General features: G+C 44.4%; 1 protein-coding gene and 1 pseudogene across 1 annotated transcript; both read right to left on the minus strand.

The window, feature by feature from the left end:
- Window positions 1-14,686: 14,686 nt before the first annotated feature.
- Window positions 14,687-16,343, minus strand: LOC130377596 (uncharacterized). The gene is made up of 2 exons (XM_056584750.1): window positions 15,071-16,343; window positions 14,687-14,754 (listed from the first exon to the last, which is right to left on the minus strand). The coding sequence occupies exons 1-2, from the start codon at window positions 16,341-16,343 to the stop codon at window positions 14,687-14,689; spliced, it is 1,341 nt and encodes a 446-aa protein (XP_056440725.1).
- Window positions 16,344-16,422: 79 nt separating this feature from the next.
- On the minus strand, window positions 16,423-17,605 carry LOC130377597 (uncharacterized; annotated as a pseudogene).
- Window positions 17,606-19,569: the final 1,964 nt, after the last annotated feature.

Genomic DNA, 19,569 nt, shown 5'->3' on the forward strand with positions numbered 1-19,569 from the left:
GTGTGATAAAGCGGGATTTCACAGGAGGTTGCTGATAAGACAACATGCTACCCTTCTGCACTAACCCAAAGGCTGTTTATACCATGGGCTTGCCAGGTCCCATGTTCATTGTAGAAACAAGAGGCTTGTCCTCCAGGTTAAATTTTGCATAGGCCTCCTCTACGCGAAGTAGGCAGGGATCTGGCAATTCTCCAACCATGCCTCTGTAGAATCCACTCCTACAAAGAAATTAACAAATTGCAACATGTATTTGCAACACAGGGAACTACATTTAACAAAGCCAATTACCTAACTCCAGTCTGGACCATCCGATTTGGGACAGGTTTGGTAAAAACCATGGCATTTACTGGTCCAGGCTTTACTCCCTGAGAGAATAAATGTTCGATGGAGGGGTCACTTTAAATCAAGACTATTAAAAAATGTAATTAAGGTTTAACTTACCATTGTTCGCGGCTTGTGCCATTGCTGCTCCGACTCCGTACAGCTATGCACAGGGGGCACGACAGGAACCTTCAACGATGAATAGTGTGCTGTCTGAAACAATAATGCTGCTAAATGGTTGCACAGAACAGTGCCAGCCACACAGGAGCAGCGGTGGTGACTTAGGCCACGTTTATACGTAGCAGGGTATTTATAGAAACTAATATTTCCCCCCCTCCGTTTTCAAAAATAACATTGTGCACACAACATCGTTTTCAAAAAAGTTGTCGTTTACATCAAAACGGATAAATACGCCGTTGGGACATTATAACTATGCCAAACCTATGGGCGGCAGTGTAGGGAGAAGGATAAAGCCATGCAAGCCAATCAGAATCCTCTGAATCAACAACAACGAATAACACAAGCGTCTTCCTGTAACAAACAAACTAAACATAGGGCGCTCATATGACGTTAAGCATTTCCTGGCGCATAATGTGACGTTTCAGAACCTAAAACCCTGTTTCTACCCGTTGACACGACAACACGTAACCGGCGTTTTCAGAAATCTCCACTTTGGCCGGAGTTTTTAGAAATGATCGTTTTCTGTGACAAAAACTGCGTTTTCGTGTAAATGAGAGGCCAAACCGTGTGAAAATATCTGCGTTTTCCCATCCTGTAAACGGGGCCTTAGCATCACTGTGGATGAATCACAAAGCTTGATCTAAGAGAAAAAGGTAAATCATTAGAAATTATAACTTCAGCATCATGGGTGTAATTGGTTCTTATGAAGGTAAGCACTTGAACTGTGCTAGAAAAAGCCTACCATCCTGAATGCTTACTGTTATATTCTCTCCCTCTTAAAATAAATATGTGTTTGTTTTTAAAGCGGACTCCAAGAATCACACAATTATTCCACTGTACCTGTACTTCTGCTTTGCAAACGACAATAAATATCTTGAATATTGAAAAGTTGTAGTCTTGTACTCATTACCTTGACTAAATTAAATTGTGTGCGGAAAAAAGGGAGGCATGAAAAACATTCAAGTTGGTGGCCCTTGAGGACTACACTTGGCTACTGCTCAACCGAACAAACCCCACTGAACAGGGATGAACACAGCATCCTGCCTACACTCAAACTGTGTGGTGCCTCGCTCTTCCTCATCGACCTGTAGCACAAGGCTCTCACGCTGACCTGCCCTGTCAGCTTGTCTTTATTGGACACTGAATGAAATAACATACAAATTCATTAAGCTTCAATTGGACTACATGGAAAGTAAGGTTAGGTAGCTACCTAACCTTACTTTTGTATACACAAAACTGTGGCTATAAATTAAACAAATATTACTCAACACAACAGGCAAAAAAAATTAAGGCTGGTATAAAACACTGGTTAAGAAATCTTGTTAGAATTTGCTGTTACTGCATCGTAATACACGTTAGAAAGTGACAGTTAACTGACAGACTAGCCTTTGACAGTAGCTACTAGCTAGCGTCTGTTAGAAGTAGTTTTCTTACCTTCGTAGCTGTGAATATAGGTCGCAGCATACAGCCTAAACCCCTTCTCCATTTTGCTGGTCGGAGTTTTTGATTCCCGAAATAAACGATGCACATCTGTGATGTTTATTGCCGGCAGCTCCTGTAAACACCGGGTGTAGAACGTTGCCATCTTGGAACCGGAAGCTGATGAGCTGTATTACGGCGAATCAGGAAGTGCTTGTGCAAGTAGCCTATTGTTTCCGGGTATCGGGTCGTGTAGTCGATCAGAACTAACACAAATCGATACCCCTGTGCGGAATGTTCTAATGACCCGATAATCCATGGCAATGCGGTCGAAGGGGGTTTCTACCAGGGGAAGGGGCCACAAGGGAGCCCTGGGGACGGCCGGGGCATTTACCAACTGAGACTCGGGACAGGAGGCGCACCACCTGCGCACCTCGGCCCGAATCCCCGGCCAATAGAACCGAGCCATTATCCAGTTAAGTGTTTTATCGTATCCCAAATGGCCCGCCATTGGGTTATAATGCCCCGCCTGGAAAATCATTTTGGCGGCTCCTGGGTACCAAGGAAGGCGCAGAACACAGCGCACGACTTTCATGTCCCCTGTCAGGAGAGGCAGAAGATGGTGAGCCAACTCCTGACGAGGCCACCTAGAGACCTCGGCCACTCCCTGGAAGGTCTCCAGGAAGGCCTCAGCGTCGTCTGCCTCCCCCATCTTCGAGATGTGGATGTGGGGCACGGCTCCTGCCCCTCTGGGTTCGTCTCCGGGACCTTCAGTCCCTTCAGAATGCGCTGTTTCTGGTGTCTGTAGCTTTAATGCAAATGAGCTGATGCCCATTGACCAATGAGCTGTCAGACTGAACCACAGCATGGAGGAGAAGGGATTGTTGCCATTTGCGGACTCCTGGAGCTCTATATCTATATAATACAATATAATATAATAATAATATTATATATGGGCGCCTCGGATGATATTATGAATTATAAATACTGCGTCTGACGTCTCTGGCACTTCCACAACAAGTAAACACACGTATTGGGGGGATATCTCGGCCATGGTTGAGAAAAATTGGGGGAAAATGAAATTTGGCCTTGACTCTCTGAAGTCCATGAACTGCGACATGGAGGAGAAAGGGATTGTACTCCGGGAACTGAGCTGCCGGAATGCCGCCGAGCTCCCCACGCCGGAGCTACCAGACTGCCGCCGAAGCTTCAGCGGCACCGCCTGAGCTGCCGGACTGCCGTACTGCCGGCGGTGTATTTCCGGCGGTGTACTCCTGGAGCTGAACTGCCGCCGACGCTTTCCGGCTGCTCCGGCGGGAGTCCTCCGGGAGCTGAAAGGTCCGGCGGGAGAAGCTCGGCGGCAGTCCGGCAGCTCCGGCGTGGGGAGCTCGGCGGCAGTCCGGCAGCTCAGCTCCCGGTGTACAATCCCTTTCTCGTCCATGTTTCCTCCTCCGGACTTTCGCCGGCAGCTCCGGCAGGGGGAGGCAGTCCGGCAGAGAAGGGTACTCCCGGAGCTGAGCTGCCATAGTGTGGGGAAGTGGGAGGTAATATTCAACTGTGCCCCTTCATACGTAGGAGGGGGCGCCCAATACTGACTCGCTCGTTTGGTAACTGTAGGTGGGGTATTTTCAGAAATGCATATCTCACTCAAAAGATCCTGTACAGACAGTTTTTCAAAGTTTGTATGTGTGTTTGAGCACGAGAGACCCAAATCCCAGGAAAGATGTTGTTTTCATATGTCTCCTTTAAACAGTTAAATATGCATTTGTAATAGTTAACACTGCCCCTTTATTTGTCTGTGGCATAAAGTCATAATCCTAAAGCTTGTAGTGTCTTATTTTAACCGGGGTATGGATTAGTTAACTTAACTCTAACTTGAAGCCTACAGAATATAAATTCTAAAGCCCCAGACGAGAAACTATAGGAGGAAGGAAGGAAACACAATATTGTAGCCTTCCCAGCACTGTGTCAGTAAATGATAGTTATTCTGATAATGTCAGCTTTCCAAAGAGACCAAGCATGTGATTAGAGGTCATACTATGAAGGAGCAGTGCTCTCTAGAGTAGGAGCAGTGCAAATGCTAAAAAATTTCCAAAAATGGCCCGAAGACTAAGGGCCCTATTTTAACGGTCTGAAACGCAAGTGGGAAGCGCAAAGCGCAAGTAGCTTTGTGGGCGGTTCTACGGCGCTATCGCTATTTTACAGGCGGATAAGTTACGCTTGCGCCGCGGCGCAAGTGTCAAAAGGGTTGGTCTGAAGCAGCCTAATTACCCGTAGGTGTGGTTTGGGCGTAACGTGCAACAAACCAATGAGAGTGCCAGCTCCCATCCCCTTTAAGAGCCAAGAGCGCACTTGAATCGGACGAGTTGATATTTTGACAGCGCGTCTGCAGTCTCCGAGAATTTCAAACTGCAAATGGCTTAGTTTATTGCCAAATAATATGGCCTAATTCACACATGGAATATACTGAGTCCTCAAATAAATTTCGGCAAAGAAAACGTATGATAGGCTATAACATATGATATGCGGTAACTGTGGTTCTATTTAATGATATACGCAATACATTATAAACATTGTTTCTTATCAGTATTGTATGCTATCCTAATATGCATGTGTCCCCGCGGTAATAGACATTACCATTGATTGTATTATGCGCTACGTGTTTAGTTTGCCCAAGTGAAGGAGTTCAAGTACCTCGGGGTCTTGTTCGCGAGTGAGGGAACTATGGAGCGTGAGATTGGCCGGAGAATCGGAGCAGCGGGGGCGGTATTGCGTTCGCTTTACCGCACCGTTGTTACGAAAAGAGAGCTGAGCCGCAAGGCAAAGCTCTCGATCTACCGGTCGATCTTCGTTCCTATCCTCACCTATGGTCATGAGGGTTGGGTGATGACCGAAAGGAGCAAGGTACGTTTTATTACTCTGTTTTCTGGGAATAATTGACGCAAGCAGAAACCAGAAAAAAAGCAGTTTTTTCGTTTTTTCGTTTTGACAAGAAAACGAAAATCTAAATTTCAGTTTGTTTATTCGTTTTTTGGTTCTTACTGAGCGAAACGAATATACCACTCAATATCTGGTTTCCGCCGGTGGGCGGGTCCTCTTATTGGCTAGCGTGCTTCATTGCCCTGTGCTCTTCATAATAAAAGTTCTTCCGTTTGATAATGTCGACAAAAATATTACTGTATTATAGACACTAGCAGACGCAGAGGACAAGACCACCCACAGTCAAGACTGACACGGCTTCAAATAACAATAATAGTATTCATAATCATTTGAAAATGAGAATTTATGAAGTTATGATGACTTCAGTGCAGTTGATGTTTAGCCACAGTTAATACATGCAGAGCAGACCTGAGATCGCTGGCTGCTGATTTCCTCACAGCCTGAGAGCTATGAGGAATACAAGTGATCACAACACATTTCTGACAGCTGAAAATTGCGCATTTGTTGACCTTTATCCATTTAAAGTAAACAAATATTTTTTTCTTGTTGAAAGATATTTTATATTGTTTTCATATTATTATTTACTGATGGTGTTTACAGAATGCGAGTGCGTGTTATATTGAAAGCGAGGCTGGGTGTGCCTATGAATATAGTGAAAAACATTAAAAAAAACTTAAAAAACAGTGAGTTTTTTAAGGAGCTGTACAAGCAAATCATATTGTCTACTCTGTACAGTGACAGGGAGTGTAAAGTAACCTACTTCATTCAATATCGAATAGGCCTACTGTAGCCTACACTATGTACAAATGGTTTTGCTCATGGCAGTTGTGACAGTCATTTTACCGTGTCAGCAGGCAAGCTTCACTCATTCCAGGATGCATTATGCGTTGTCCTATAGCAACCCAGTCTCACCAATATGCGTACAGATCGCACGGTTTGACACTTTCAAAATGCGTGCAGTACATACGCCAAATGACCATTTCGAGTGCATATGATACGCAAAACCCAGCATTAACTACTGTGGAGGGCGGATACGTCCATTTCGCGTGCATATGATACGCAAAACCCAGCATTAACTGAATGGGAAATGCAATATTTTAGGACAGATTCACCATTAAACGTGTTTCTAATGACATTTCTAGCGAGAAATGTACTTTTTCCTTGAATAATCTTCAGTCAGTGAATGTGTATGATCTTTATTAATCTTTATTATCTGAATGGGAAATGCAATATTTTAGGACCGATTCACCGTTAAACGTGTTTCTAATAACATTTCTAGCGAGAAATATACTTTTTACTTGCACAATCTTCAGTCAGTGAATGTGTATGATCTTTAGTTTTATAGTTATTAGGAAGATTTAATCGGCTCGCTCGCATGTTTCAACGACGTCAGGTTGTTAGGGATGCTGCTTTCGCTAAACTAGCAACTCACGTGTTTCCTGCGTTTGTGTTATTAAACCGTTACTTTATGTAACTTTTAATGATATCATCTTGTTAGAAACACGCATATCTGAGAGCCAACCCAGTCGCAAAAAGCATACGTTGACAGTGTACGTTTTCGTGAACACTGGATTACGTCGCATTTCAACATAAAATAGCGTGTTATACACACACACACACACACACACACACACACACACACACACACACTGCTAAATAAATAAATAAATACTAAGGCAGAATAAAGAATAAATTAATTCATTATCATTCAACTTCAACATGCGTTATTACAGTATAGTGGTGGAGGGATGACGTATGTTGGCCAACCCGGAAGTGAGCGTCGCCCTGGGTTCCCTTGACAAAAAGCCAACGGGTTTTTCCATTTGATTTTGGATTATTGCAGAAAAATTAGCATCTTTGAAGCACCTCCTCAAAAACTGAAAATAAATAAAAATAACTGTGCTCCAAAGAAAGAAATGTAAACCAATGCATTCCGAATGGGAGTGTTTCTCCGATTTTTCCATGCTACACAGAACGAAATGTAAACCCATGCAAATAAAGACTTCATGGTCATAATCATTTAAATATCATTAATCTCCTGAGGGTGGTATTCTTTTTTTTCAACGGGGCTGCATCCAGTCACTTGACCGTCATGGTTGCTATGGTGGTTGTTATCGACCAGCCCCTCTAATCCTTACATGGCTCTAAAAACCACGCGGCAAATGAGCTGCCGTAAATTGTGTTGAAAAATAGGTTAAAAAATAGACAGATATTCCAAGGTATCCTTAAAAGGCAGCTTGGATGTTTATATTTTCTGCAGTTTAGACTTCTTCTATAACCTATTTTTGAAAGCAAAACACCAAGCTCATTGATTTAACGAGGCAGGGTTATTTGAAACAATTTATTAAATAAATATTTATGAGAGGTCATTCCTTCTGAGTTTTCTTCCTATTTATGTCAAGTGTACAACCCTACTGTCCACAAGCATCACCCCCCCCTCCCCATATGGATTTGGAGAATTGTTGCCACGTCCCAGTGGTGGAGGTATCATATATATGGAAGAGGGCATTCAATTATACTACAATGATCAATTAGGAGGCCGAAGCCCTAAAGGAAGTGATGCAATAGGTGACTGGGTCGACAACATTTAAGTAAGCTTTACTTTGAGGTCTCTTATATATCAAAGGGTGTCTCAGAGGACGCATACGCTTCAACCTGTGGCTCCAGCCCTACAGGAAATGACTCAGCAAGTGCTCCATCTCGTTGCACCTGCACCCAGCGGCTTGCTTGCAAGATTTTGGCCTGAAGTTATTCCCAGACCTACACTGTAGCCATCCAACCTGCATATCTGAGAATCAGGCCTCTCTTTAATAATGACAAAAATGAATGAGAGAAATACACATTAACTTTTGTCTCATAAGCGGCGTGGTGCCGGCTCCTTTTGACCTTTTGACCCCAGACTTCTGGGGGAATAGCTGAATCAATTCATTAGTCAATCAGAAGCATTTAAATATCTTCCCGCTGGCGTAAGAGAGCGAACAAGGTGTCCTTCAACATCTACGCTTCCAGGCGGTTGCAACGGTGCCACACATGAGCATATTTGAACATGTTTAATGGTAGTAATTAGCTGTCGAAATTGGAGGCCTTAATCAATAATGAGCAGCTATTGATTTGCTTCCCGATAGAAATTTGTGACAAATGACATGTTATTTAGCATCTACACGTTGAGCTGAGTCCAATGACACCAAGCATGACACTCTAGAAAATGGTCACATGTATTTTACATGGTACACCTAGGTCTAGGACATGATCTCGGTGTAGCAAGAGGGCGAGCTTGATCTCATTGGACTCAGCTTAACGTGTAGATGCTAAATAACATGTAATTTGTCAACAATCTCCATCGGGAAGCAATTCTATAGCTGGTCATTATTGATAAAGGCCTCCAAAATCGACAGCTAATTACTACCCCGAAACATATTCAAATATGATCATGTGTGGCACTGTTGCAATCGCCTCGAAACGTAGATGTCAAAGGACACCTTGTTTGCCCCATTACGCTACCGGGAAGATATTTTTATACTTCTAATGGATTGATTCATATTTTAAGGTTCTCGGAGTGAGACTTTAAGCAGCTGCAGCAGAAGTGTTGAGACGAAAGATGATATCAAGACATTTATAGAATATTCCCATTCACATTATGATTCTTCGTCATAACATCCGACCAAACATCCTTTACAGTCGAGCGAGGATTATGAAAGTCCAGGCCCCCCCTTCCTGCACTCGGGGTCTGACTGGGCCAAGTTTCGGGCAGGAAGGGCCACCCCTTCCTGCCCTCGGGGGCCGACCGGGCCAAGTTTCGGTGCTGGGGTCCCAGTTAGGCCTTAGAATAAGGTATTCAAATGTCAGGGCGGTAGGACCTTCCTATCTCAAAAACAGTTTTTCCACCACATTCTGAACCTTTAGGTCTTGCAGGTAACACTTCTGAGGGGCTTTGTCCAAATGACAGTCCATTTGGGGAAACTTTTTTTCTCTAAGGGCTAGAACTCCAAATCTCGGATATGTTGTTCTCAGGGCCCCGGGAAATGTGTGTAAACATTTTAGCATCCCTAGCTATCTCGAAAAGGCCGGAAAAGGGGCGTGACCTCCAACAGTACAGTAAATGTACATAAGACAGAGGTTAGTTTCTAGTCCCCATTTTTTGTGGGATGGAGGTGCACATTTGTGGCTTAAGGTATGTAGACACAGCTGGCCTGTGGCCACGTTTTTTATAGTCTGGGGTCAAAAGGTCAAAAGGAGCCGGCACCACGCCGCTTATGAGATAGCAAAAAGTTAATGTGAATTTCTCTAATAACTTTTTGTCATTATTAAAGAGAAGCCTGATTCTCAGATATGCGTGTTGGATGGCTAGGGTGTAGGTCTGGGAAGAACTTCAGGCCAAAATCTTGCAAGTGAGCCGCTGGGTGCAGGTGCAACGAGATGGAGCACTTGCTGAGTCATTTCCTGTAGGGCTGGAGCCACAGGTTGAAGCGTATGCGTCCTTTGAGACCCCCTTTGATATATATAAGAGACCTCAAAGTAAAGCTTACTTAAATGTTGTCGACCCAGTCACCTATTGCATCACTTCCTTTAGGGCTTCGGCCTCCTAGTTGATCATTGTAGTAATTGAATGCCCTCTTTCATATATATGATCCCTCCCCCACTGGGACGTGGCAACAATTCTCCAAATCCATATGGGGAGGGGGGGGGGGGGGGTTGCTTGTGGACAGTATTTTAACTACTACAGCACGCAGGGTTTTTTGTTCTCGGTTGTAATTAGCCTACATTTTAGGATTTTTTGTATATTGGGGGGAATCACTGTCCTACTTGTTGTCGAAGCACTTTATCGAACATGCAAAACCGTCTCGGCAATATGGCCAAGGTGTATGGGAGAGTTCACTATTTGATATGGCTGTCTGTATGGCCTACTAAACGCATACGGCTCCTTTTAAATGCGTCTGCATAATTGAATTGTACGTCATGAGCAACTTGAGCGACCAAAGCGAACAGAAAAATTCGCAGCGAAACTTTGTGAGCGACCAAAGCGTCTTTGACGCTATGGTCGCTCCTGGTGTGGACGTACAGTTATACACCTCGACGCAGGTCGAGGAAATGTTCGCTGGTTGGCGTGCCACTGCTTGGATAGGGAAAAATCTACCTTTGCCATACGACTACTACATTGCTGTTACAACTGACTCGTTAGCCCCTAACCCCTAAGAAGTTAGAAAGCATTTATATTAAGATTTAATTATTAACTATAGTGATATGTCAATTAAATATGATTTGTGTTAAAACTCGGTACATTAATGAAGTGAAATAGCACCATTGACCACCATCTAGAGTTCTAAATTAAAGCACATTACTTTAACTTCTGCCACATTGCACTCTCTCCCTACAAGCTTTAAACTTGGTGTGACTCATTCCCATAGATAGGGGTACTGATTGATAGAGGTTTTGGTATAGGCCTACTATGTTATGTTTCCAAGCTGATTGAAAACTGGTTCTCTTTAGGTAGAGATTTATTTTTTTATGTTCTAGTTGGCAAGACCAGCAGCATGAGGAGGGGCAAGGCCAGCAGCATGACACCCTCACTCAATCCACTCTGAACTTCACCCTTAACATTGACGGCTCCACCATCACCCCCTCCACCAAAATCCGTAACCTTGGAGTTATCCTGGACCCCACTCTCTCCTTCCTCCCCCATGTTAACCATATTACCAAAACTGCCTTTTTCCACCTCCGAAACATCGCCCGCCTCCGCCCCAACCTGTCAACTACCGCTGCTGTGCCACGCTTTCATTTCATCCAGGCTTGACTACTGTAATGGTCTTCTCTACGGCACCACCAACAAAGTCCTCAAAAAACTTCAATATGTCCAGAACTCAGCTGCACGCCTCCTCACTGGTACCCGCTCCAGAGAACACATCACACCTGTCCTCCGTGAACTCCATTGGCTTCCAATTAAACACAGAATCAACTACAAAATCTTACTCATCACCTACAAGGCCCTCAACAGCCTAGCCCCCCCCTACCTTGCCGACCTGCTCCATCACCACGCCCCCTCCCGATTCCTCAGGTCCATCTCTGCCAACCTGCTACAAGTTCCACGGACTAGGCGCCGGACTTGGGGTGATCGGGCCTTCTCAGTTGCTGCCCCCACCCTTTGGAATTCACTCCCCTCCCACATCAAAGTCTCTCCAACCCTCTCTTCTTTCAAATCTGCCCTCAAAACACACCTTTTCACACTAGCCTTCCCCACCTAACTACCACCTTATTCTTCATGTTTAACCTCTGTTTTTCTTTTATTCCTAGTCTGTCTTACATAGTTTTGATAGGGCAATATGTAAAGCGTCTTAGAGTACCATATTAAGCGCTATATCAATTTAATTTATTATTATTTATTATTAACATTTAAGTAAGACGTACCTTGGGGTCTCTTATCCATCAAAGGGGCTCGCAAAGGACGCATACGCTTCCACCTGTGGCTCCAGCCCTACAGGAAATGACTCAGCAAGTGCTCCATCTCGTTGCACCTGCACCCAGCGGCTCGCTTGCAAGATTTTGGCCTGAAGTTCTTCCCAGACCTACACCCTAGCCATCCAACACGCATATCTGAGAATCAGGCTTCTCTTTAATAATGACAAAAAGTTATTAGAGAAATACACATTAACTTTTTGTTATCTCATAAGCCGCGTGGTGCCGGCTCCTTTTGACCCCAGACTTCAAAAACGTGGCCACAGGCCAGCTGTGTCTACACACCTTAAGCCACAAATGTACACCTCCATCCCACAAAAAATGGGGACTAGAAACTAACCTCTGTCTTATGTACATTTACTGTACTGTTGGAGGTCATGCCCCTTTTCCGGCCTTTTCGAGATAGCTAGGGATGCTAAAATGTTTACACACATTTCCCGGGGCCCCGAGAACGACATATCCGAGATTTGGAGTTCTAGCCCTTAGAGAAAAAAAGTTTTCCCAAATGGACTGTCATTTGGACTAAGCCCCTCAGAAGTGTTACCTGCAAGACCTAATGGTTCAGAATGTGGTGGAAAAACAGTTTTTGAGATAGGAAGGTCCTACCGCCCTGAAATTTGAATACCTTATTCTAAGGCCTAACTGGGACCCCCACACGAAACTTGGCCCGGTCGGACCCCGAGTGCAGGAAGGGGGGGCATGGACTTTCATAATCATTGCTCGGTGACTGTAAAGGATGTTTGGTCGGATGTTATGACGAAGAATCATAATGTGAATGGGAATATTCTATAAATGTCTTGATATCATCTTTCGTCTCAACACTTCTGCTGCAGCCGCTTAAAGTCTCACTCCGAGAACCTTAAAATATGAATCAATCCATTAGAAGTATGAAAATATCTTCCCGGTTGCGTAACGGGGCAAACAAGGTGTCCTTTGACATCTACGTTTCGAGGCGATTGCAACAGTGCCACACATGATCATATTTGAATATGTTTCGGGGTAGTAATTAGCTGTAGATTTTGGAGGCCTTTATCAATAATGACCAGCTATAGATATGCTTCCCGATGGAGATTTCTGACAAATTACATGTTGTTTAGCATCTACACGTTAAGCTGAGTCCAATGAGATCAACCTCGCCCTCTTGCTACACCGAGATCATGTCCTAGACCTAGGTGTACCATGTAAAATACATGTTACCATTTTCTAGAGTGTCATGCTTGGTGTCATTGGACTCAGCTCAACGTGTAGATGCTAAATAACATGTCATTTGTCACAAATTTCTATCGGGAAGCAAATCAATAGCTGCTCATTATTGATTAAGGCCTCCAATTTCGACAGCTAATTACTACCATTAAACATGTTCGAATATGCTCATGTGTGGCACCGTTGCAATCGCCTGGAAGCGTAGATGTTGAAGGACACCTTGTTCGCTCTCTTACGCCACCAGGAAGATATTTACATGCTTCTGATTGACTAATGAATTGATTCCCCCAGAAGTCTGGGGTCAAAAGGTCAAAAGGAGCCGGCACCACGCCGCTTATGAGACAAAAGTTAATGTGTATTTCTCTCATACATTTTTGTCATTATTAAAGAGAGGCCTGATTCTCAGATATGCAGGTTGGATGGCTACGGTGTAGGTCTGGGAATAACTTCAGGCCAAAATCTTGCAAGCGAGCCGCTGGGTGCAGGTGCAACGAGATGGAGCACTTGCTGAGTCATTTCCTGTAGGGCTGGAGCTGTCACGTTAAAATTGTACCGGGGGCGAAAATTTTACCGGCCTACGTCATCGTTTGTTTACATCCTGACAACCTGACAACCTGCCTGGCAACAGACGACGCGATGCAGAAAACATGTTTCCAAACGACGAAATAACATATTACAGATAGCGGATCGCTATCTGTATTATGATAGATAGCGATAACACTTGTTTTTACTTTATATTTGTATTGTATTTAATTGTTTAATCGAAACAATAAAAAAAATTGCCCGCGAAACGGGCGATCGCGTCAAATGACGCGTCAAATCACGTAGGAAGGTTCTTGAACATTCTAGACTATGAAACCTGCTTAAAACACTCAGTTTACTAGCTAAATTCGATTAAACAATTCAATACAATACAAATATAAAGTAAAAACAAGTGTTATCTAGCGATCCGTTATCTGTATTATGTTTCAAGAACCCTCCTACGTCATTTGACGCGATCGCCCGTTTCGCGGGCAAAACATTTGTCATTTGACGCGATCGCCCGTTTGCGGGCAAATTTTTTTATTCTTTCGATTAAACAATTAAATACAATACAAATATAAAGTAAAAACAAGTGTTATCGCTATCTATCATAATACAGATAGCGATCCGCTATCTGTATTATGTTATTTCGTCGTTTGGAAACATGTTTTCTGCATCGCGTCGTCTGTTGCCGGGCAGGTTGTCAGGATGTAAACAAACGATGACGTAGGCCGGTACAATTTTCGCCCCCGGTACAATTTTAACGTGACAGAGCCACAGGTTGAAGCGTATGCGTCCTTTGAGACCCCCTTTGATATATAAGAGACCTCAAAGTAAAGCTTACTTAAATGTTGTCGACCCAGTCACCTATTGCATCACTTCCTTTAGGGCTTCGGCCTCCTAATTGATCAGACATTATAGTATAATTGAATGCCCTCTTTCATATATATGATACCTCCACCACTGGGACGTGGCAACAATTCTCCAAATCCATATGGGGAGGGGGGGGTGATGCTTGTGGACAGTAGGGTTGTACACTAGACATAAATAGGAAGAAAACTCAGGAGAAGGAATGACCTCTCATAAATATTTATTTGATAAATTGTTTCAAATAACCCTGCCTCGTTAAATCAATGAGCTTGGTGTTTTGCTTTCAAAAATAGGTTATAAAAGAAGTCTAAACTGCAGAAAATAAAAACATCCAAGCTGCCTTTTAAGGATACCTTGGAATATCTGTCTATTTTTTAACCATCGGACCCTAGTTTACGACAAAAACAACACAATTTACGGCAGCTCATTTGCCGCGTGGTTTTTAGAGCCATGTAAGGATTAGAGGGGCTGGTCGATAGCAACCACCATAGCAACCATGACGGTCAAGTGACTGGATGCAGCCCCGTTGAAAAAAATAGAATACCACCCTCAGGAGATTAATGATGTAGTGACTAAGCCCTAAACTTAGTTCTACTGGTTGTTGATTCCGTTTATAGTTTCCGACGTGCGCCCAGCGCGCTCCAAGTACCGCAAAAACGAAGACAGTTCAGTTTATTTTGCTGGTTTATTTTCCTTCCAATAATACACAGCCGCAGTAATTCTAACTCAAAATATATGTAACAAAACAATAAACCCGAATTCCTCACTAAAATAAGATGCATTAACACACGGGGATCAGGTTAAATGCCTCACTCCGCTGACCCGAGGTCAACTGAACCACACAGCCCCCTAGTGGCACGGGGTAAAATTACACGAAAATAAAGCACATTTAATATGGCTCCTACACACCAGCCCCTAATTGCGTCTGCTAGAGCAATTACACCAACAATTTTAAATGAGCCATGAATACCAAAAAATAAAAATAAAAATTAAAATATATGTGTATATAAAGCTCATTTTTAAATGGGAACCAATTATTCCTTAGCTTCATTAAGCAAGCATATTTTGGTTATCGGTCGTTCAATGATATTTGTTTTGGTTTTTAAACGAACCACACGTACTAGACCTCTTTTAGACCTCTTTTTTTTAAACGAACCACACGTACTAGACCTCTCCACAGCACCACGTGGTGCTGTGGAGTCTGCAACCATGACTAGGTCTCCAGGAACAAAACTCCTCTTCTCCTGGTTCCATTTTTGACGCTCCTGTAAAAGCGGGAGGTACTCACGGATCCACCTCTTCCAAAAGAGATCCGAGATGTACTGGGTTTGTTTCCATCTTCTCCTAGCATAAACATCCCTTTTGTCGAACAGTCCCGGTGGGAGAACTGGTTTTCCTTTGAGTAGCAGCAGATGGTTTGGCGTCAATGCCTCAAGGTCGTTAGGGTCCTCAGATAGCCTTGTGATGGGGCGATCGTTGAGCATAGCTTCAGCCTCACAGAGCACAGTATGGAACCCTTCGTCATCCAGGGTTTGCTGACGGAGCACCGAGCGCAAAATCTTCCTGATCATCCGGATCATGCGCTCCCAAGCGCCTCCGTGATGCGACCCAGCTGGAGGGTTAAAGCTCCACTTGATTCCTCTTTTGGACAAGGCTCTTTCAATGCGGTCGTGATTCAAAGAGGCTAAGGCTTCTCGCAGCTCTCTTTCTGCACTGACAAAGTTGGTGCCATTGTCGGATCTTAAGTGTGAGACTTGTCCTCTTCGACAGATGAATCTACGCAATGCGTTGATGCACGAGTCTGTGTCGAGAGAATAGGCCACTTCCAGGTGCACAGCCCTGCTCGTCATACAAGTGAAAACCACTCCATATCTTTTCACGATGCTACGGCCTCTTCTCACGTCAACTGGCCCAAAGTAATCTACGCCAACGTTAGTAAATGGTGGTAGATCAGGGACCACTCTCTCTTCTGGCAGGTCTGCCATTTTTTGCTCACCTGCCTTTCCACCATGGAGCTTACAGATGAGGCATCTGGATATGATCCTCCTCACTGCAGTAGGTCCACTCGTTATCCAGTATTTTCTCCTTGCAGCAGAAAGAACATGATTTCTGCCTCCATGTCCGAGCTGTAGATGGATATGACGGAGGATAAGGTCGGAGATGTGTTGGTCTTTTGACAAGATGAGGGGATGTTTAATGTCCTCAGGGATTGCTGCCTTATTCAGCCGTCCCCCAACTCGTAGAAGTCCTCCATCTAAAACTGGATCCAATCTGAAGATGCTGCTACTTCTTGGCACTTGTGGCTTGCCAGAGGTTAGTGCAGCAAATTCGGTTGGGAATCTCTCTTGCTGGCAAAAAGCGATTATGGAGGCCTCAGCCTCCAAGAGATCTTCCAGCGTCACTTTCTGATTCCCAAGTGACGTTGAGAAAGCTTGCATCTCCTTTTGCACGTCCAACCTTGCTGCTCTAGTAGCACTGGTGCTTGCAAGCTCCAACTCCTTTCTCTTCTTACTCAGTTTGAGCAAAGTTCCTTTCAGCTTTATAAGCCATACAACTGCAACCTTTAATCTTTGCCAATCAGAGAAATGGGTCATCAGTTCTGATGTGGCATTGGTGTCAACAAGTGCACAACTGCATTGACCGTCAGACTTCTCTTTACTTCTGGGTCATCGACAGCGACACTTGTATCCATAGGAAATGTTGGCCACGTTTCTTCAGGTTCCCGTAGGAATTCTGGGCCTTCCATCCATCTTTGCTTCACAAGATCTTCTGCTTTCAATCCACGTGAAGCATCATCAGCAGGGTTCAGGGAAGTGGGAATGTATCTCCACTGTTCAACTTCAGAGTTGTCCCTGATGGTGGTTACCCTGTTTGCGACGAAGGTTTGAAATCGTCGGTCCTCGTTTCTTATATACTTAAGAACTGATGTGCTGTCAGTCCAAAAGCAGGCCCTCCTCAGTGGAAGCTGGAGCTCTGCTTGAAGCATCTTGTCCACTCTTACTGCAACAACGGCAGCGGTGAGTTCTAAACGGGGAATTGTGACCGGCTTTAGGGGAGCTACTCTGGCTTTGCCAAATAGGAAAGCAACATGAACCTGTTCATCCATGTCCTGCATCCTCAGGTAAGTAGCCGTCCCATATCCGTTCTCGCTTGCGTCGGCGAAGTGATGTAGTTGTGCACTTACAGTCCTCCCAAATCCTTCAGGCTTAACACATCTGTGGATCTTGAAATATGCCACCTTCTCAAGATCCATCAGCCATTTTTTCCACTTCTGCTGGAAAGCTGGAGGTATTGGATCGTCCCAATCACACTTCGTCCTTCATAACTCCTGCAACAGCAGCTTGGCGGGGAGTACAAAAGGTGCTAGGAATCCCAATGGATCGTAGACGGAACTGATGATAGATAGCATGCCTCGCTTGGTTGGCGGCTTCTCCTTGACTTTCAGCTTGAATTTGAAAGTGTCCGTCTCGATACACCACTGCAAACCCAAAGCTCTGTCCAACGGCAGCTTATCCCTGTCCAGATCAAGCTCATGCAGGTTCTTGGACTTGAGATCCTCTGGGAGGCTTTGAAGCACTTCCCGACCATTACTAATCCACTGAGTGAGAGTAAAACCTCCTTTTCTGCAAACGGTTGTAAGGTTCTTAACCATGGTGACTGCGTTTTCCTCAGAGGGCAGACTCTTCAGCAAATCATCCATGTAGAAGTTTCGGTTGACCGTTTCGATCACTTCTAAAGGAAAGTGGGCCTGGTTGTCTTCAGCAGTCTTTCTAAGAGCAAGGCAGGCAACACTTGGTGATGAAACTGCTCCAAATAAATGGACAGTCATTCGATGCTCTACAAGATCTTGTTCCAGGTTACCTTGAGGCCACCATAAGAATCTTAAGAAGTCTCGGTGTTCCTCTGCCACCTTAACTTGGTGGAACATAGCCTTTATGTCTGCCATTATCGCCACTTGTTCCTGTCTGAATCTCATAAGAACTCCAACTAACGAGTTGGTGAGGTTCGGTCCTTGCAAGAGCTGACTGTTGAGAGAGATCCCTTTGTACTCTGCTCCACAGTCAAACACCACTCGTAACTTTCCCTTCCGTGGATGGTACACACCATGGTGCGGGATATACCACACCTTCCCTGTTGATGCTTCTAACTGATGCTGCGGCACTTCTTCGGCGTAGCCATTGCTAATGACATCAGCAAGAAAGTTTTTGTACTCCTCATGAAAGCTTACGTCTTTCTGAAGTCTTCTTCTCAGACCACGGACACGTTGCACGGCAACCCTGAGGTTGTTCGGCATCAAAACATCTTTCCCTTTGAAAGGCAATTGAAATGTGTAGTGTCCGTTCTGGAGCTGAGCAGAGCTTTCCATTTTCTCCATAAACTTCTTTTCTTCTCTTGACATTTCTTCCTGTTCTGCAGAAGCTCGGTCATTGAAGTCATAGTTATATTGGCTAATTAACAGTTCTTCAATATGGTCAATGGCAATTCTATTTGCACAAAATGAAGGGTGGTCACTTCCACAGTCGTCACTTCCCCCTAACGGGCCATTTATTACCCACCCCAGTAGGGTTCTGATCGCGTAGGGTCCATCTTCACCTTCACGACTGTTAATGACCTCCCAAGGCTCCATCAACTTGGAGGCGTTTGTGCCAATTAACAGATCCACGTCAGCGTTTATGTGTTGAATGTTTACATTGTCTAAATAATGCCATTTTCTCAGCTCCCTTTCACTGATTATGTTGGCTGTAGAGACAGGCATTTCTTTCTGGGTAAACACTTTGGGAAGTGGATAGAAGCTCTCACCAGACAATCCGGAAATCTCCAGACTGTCAACGATAGAACTTTCTATTGAGTTGTTATGGCCCAAGGTGCGGATATGAATTTTGAATTTGCGTCCTTCCATGTTCAACCTGTCGATAAGCTTCCTGGTGCAGAAAGTTCCTGTACTCCCTGGGTCCAGAAAAGCGTAGGTTTCAATAACCCTGTTTCCCTTTGCGCACTTCACCTTAACAGGCAAAATGGGAAGAATACCATTGCAGTGGCCAGCCCCTGTAAGACCTCAAGCGGAGGATGTTGTGCGGCTCTCAGATGTTTTTGACCGCTCACTGTTCTTCTCATCCTTTGAAGAAACCCTTTCTTTCTCTTCCAATGTGCAAAACACTGGGGTGCGTTCGGTTGCACTTTTTGCAAGTGATGCGCCTGTCGCAATTCCTGCTCAAGTGTCCTGTGCACAAACAACTGAAACACAGACCTTTCTCCTTTAGATAGTCCAGTTTCTCCCTGTGTGGTTTTCTTCCCAGTTTAAAACATTGATCTAAAACATGACCACCAGCAGCACAATACTGGCAGAATACAGAAGTAGTTTTAGTGAAGGTGGTCACTTTGCCGAGAGCCTTTTCCCTCTGGTCACCATCTGGTCTGCTGCATCCGTCCTCATTCCTGTGAGTGTCTGCTTTATATCCATCCTCAATGACCACCTGTGTTGCAAAGCTGTTTCTTCCCCAAAGCTGTGGCGTCACCTGTATCTTGCTCACTTTTGTAGCTCCTTTGAGCACAGGTGAAGTGTCCTGTATATCACCAAAGACTGGATCTGAAATGATTCTGACCTGGCGCTCAATGAACTTGACAAGGTCTGAGAATCGTGCCCTTCGACCAGTTTTCTCCAGT

Source organism: Gadus chalcogrammus, chromosome 23, assembly GCF_026213295.1.
Source record: "Gadus chalcogrammus isolate NIFS_2021 chromosome 23, NIFS_Gcha_1.0, whole genome shotgun sequence".
Taxonomy (NCBI): Eukaryota; Metazoa; Chordata; class Actinopteri; order Gadiformes; family Gadidae; genus Gadus; species Gadus chalcogrammus.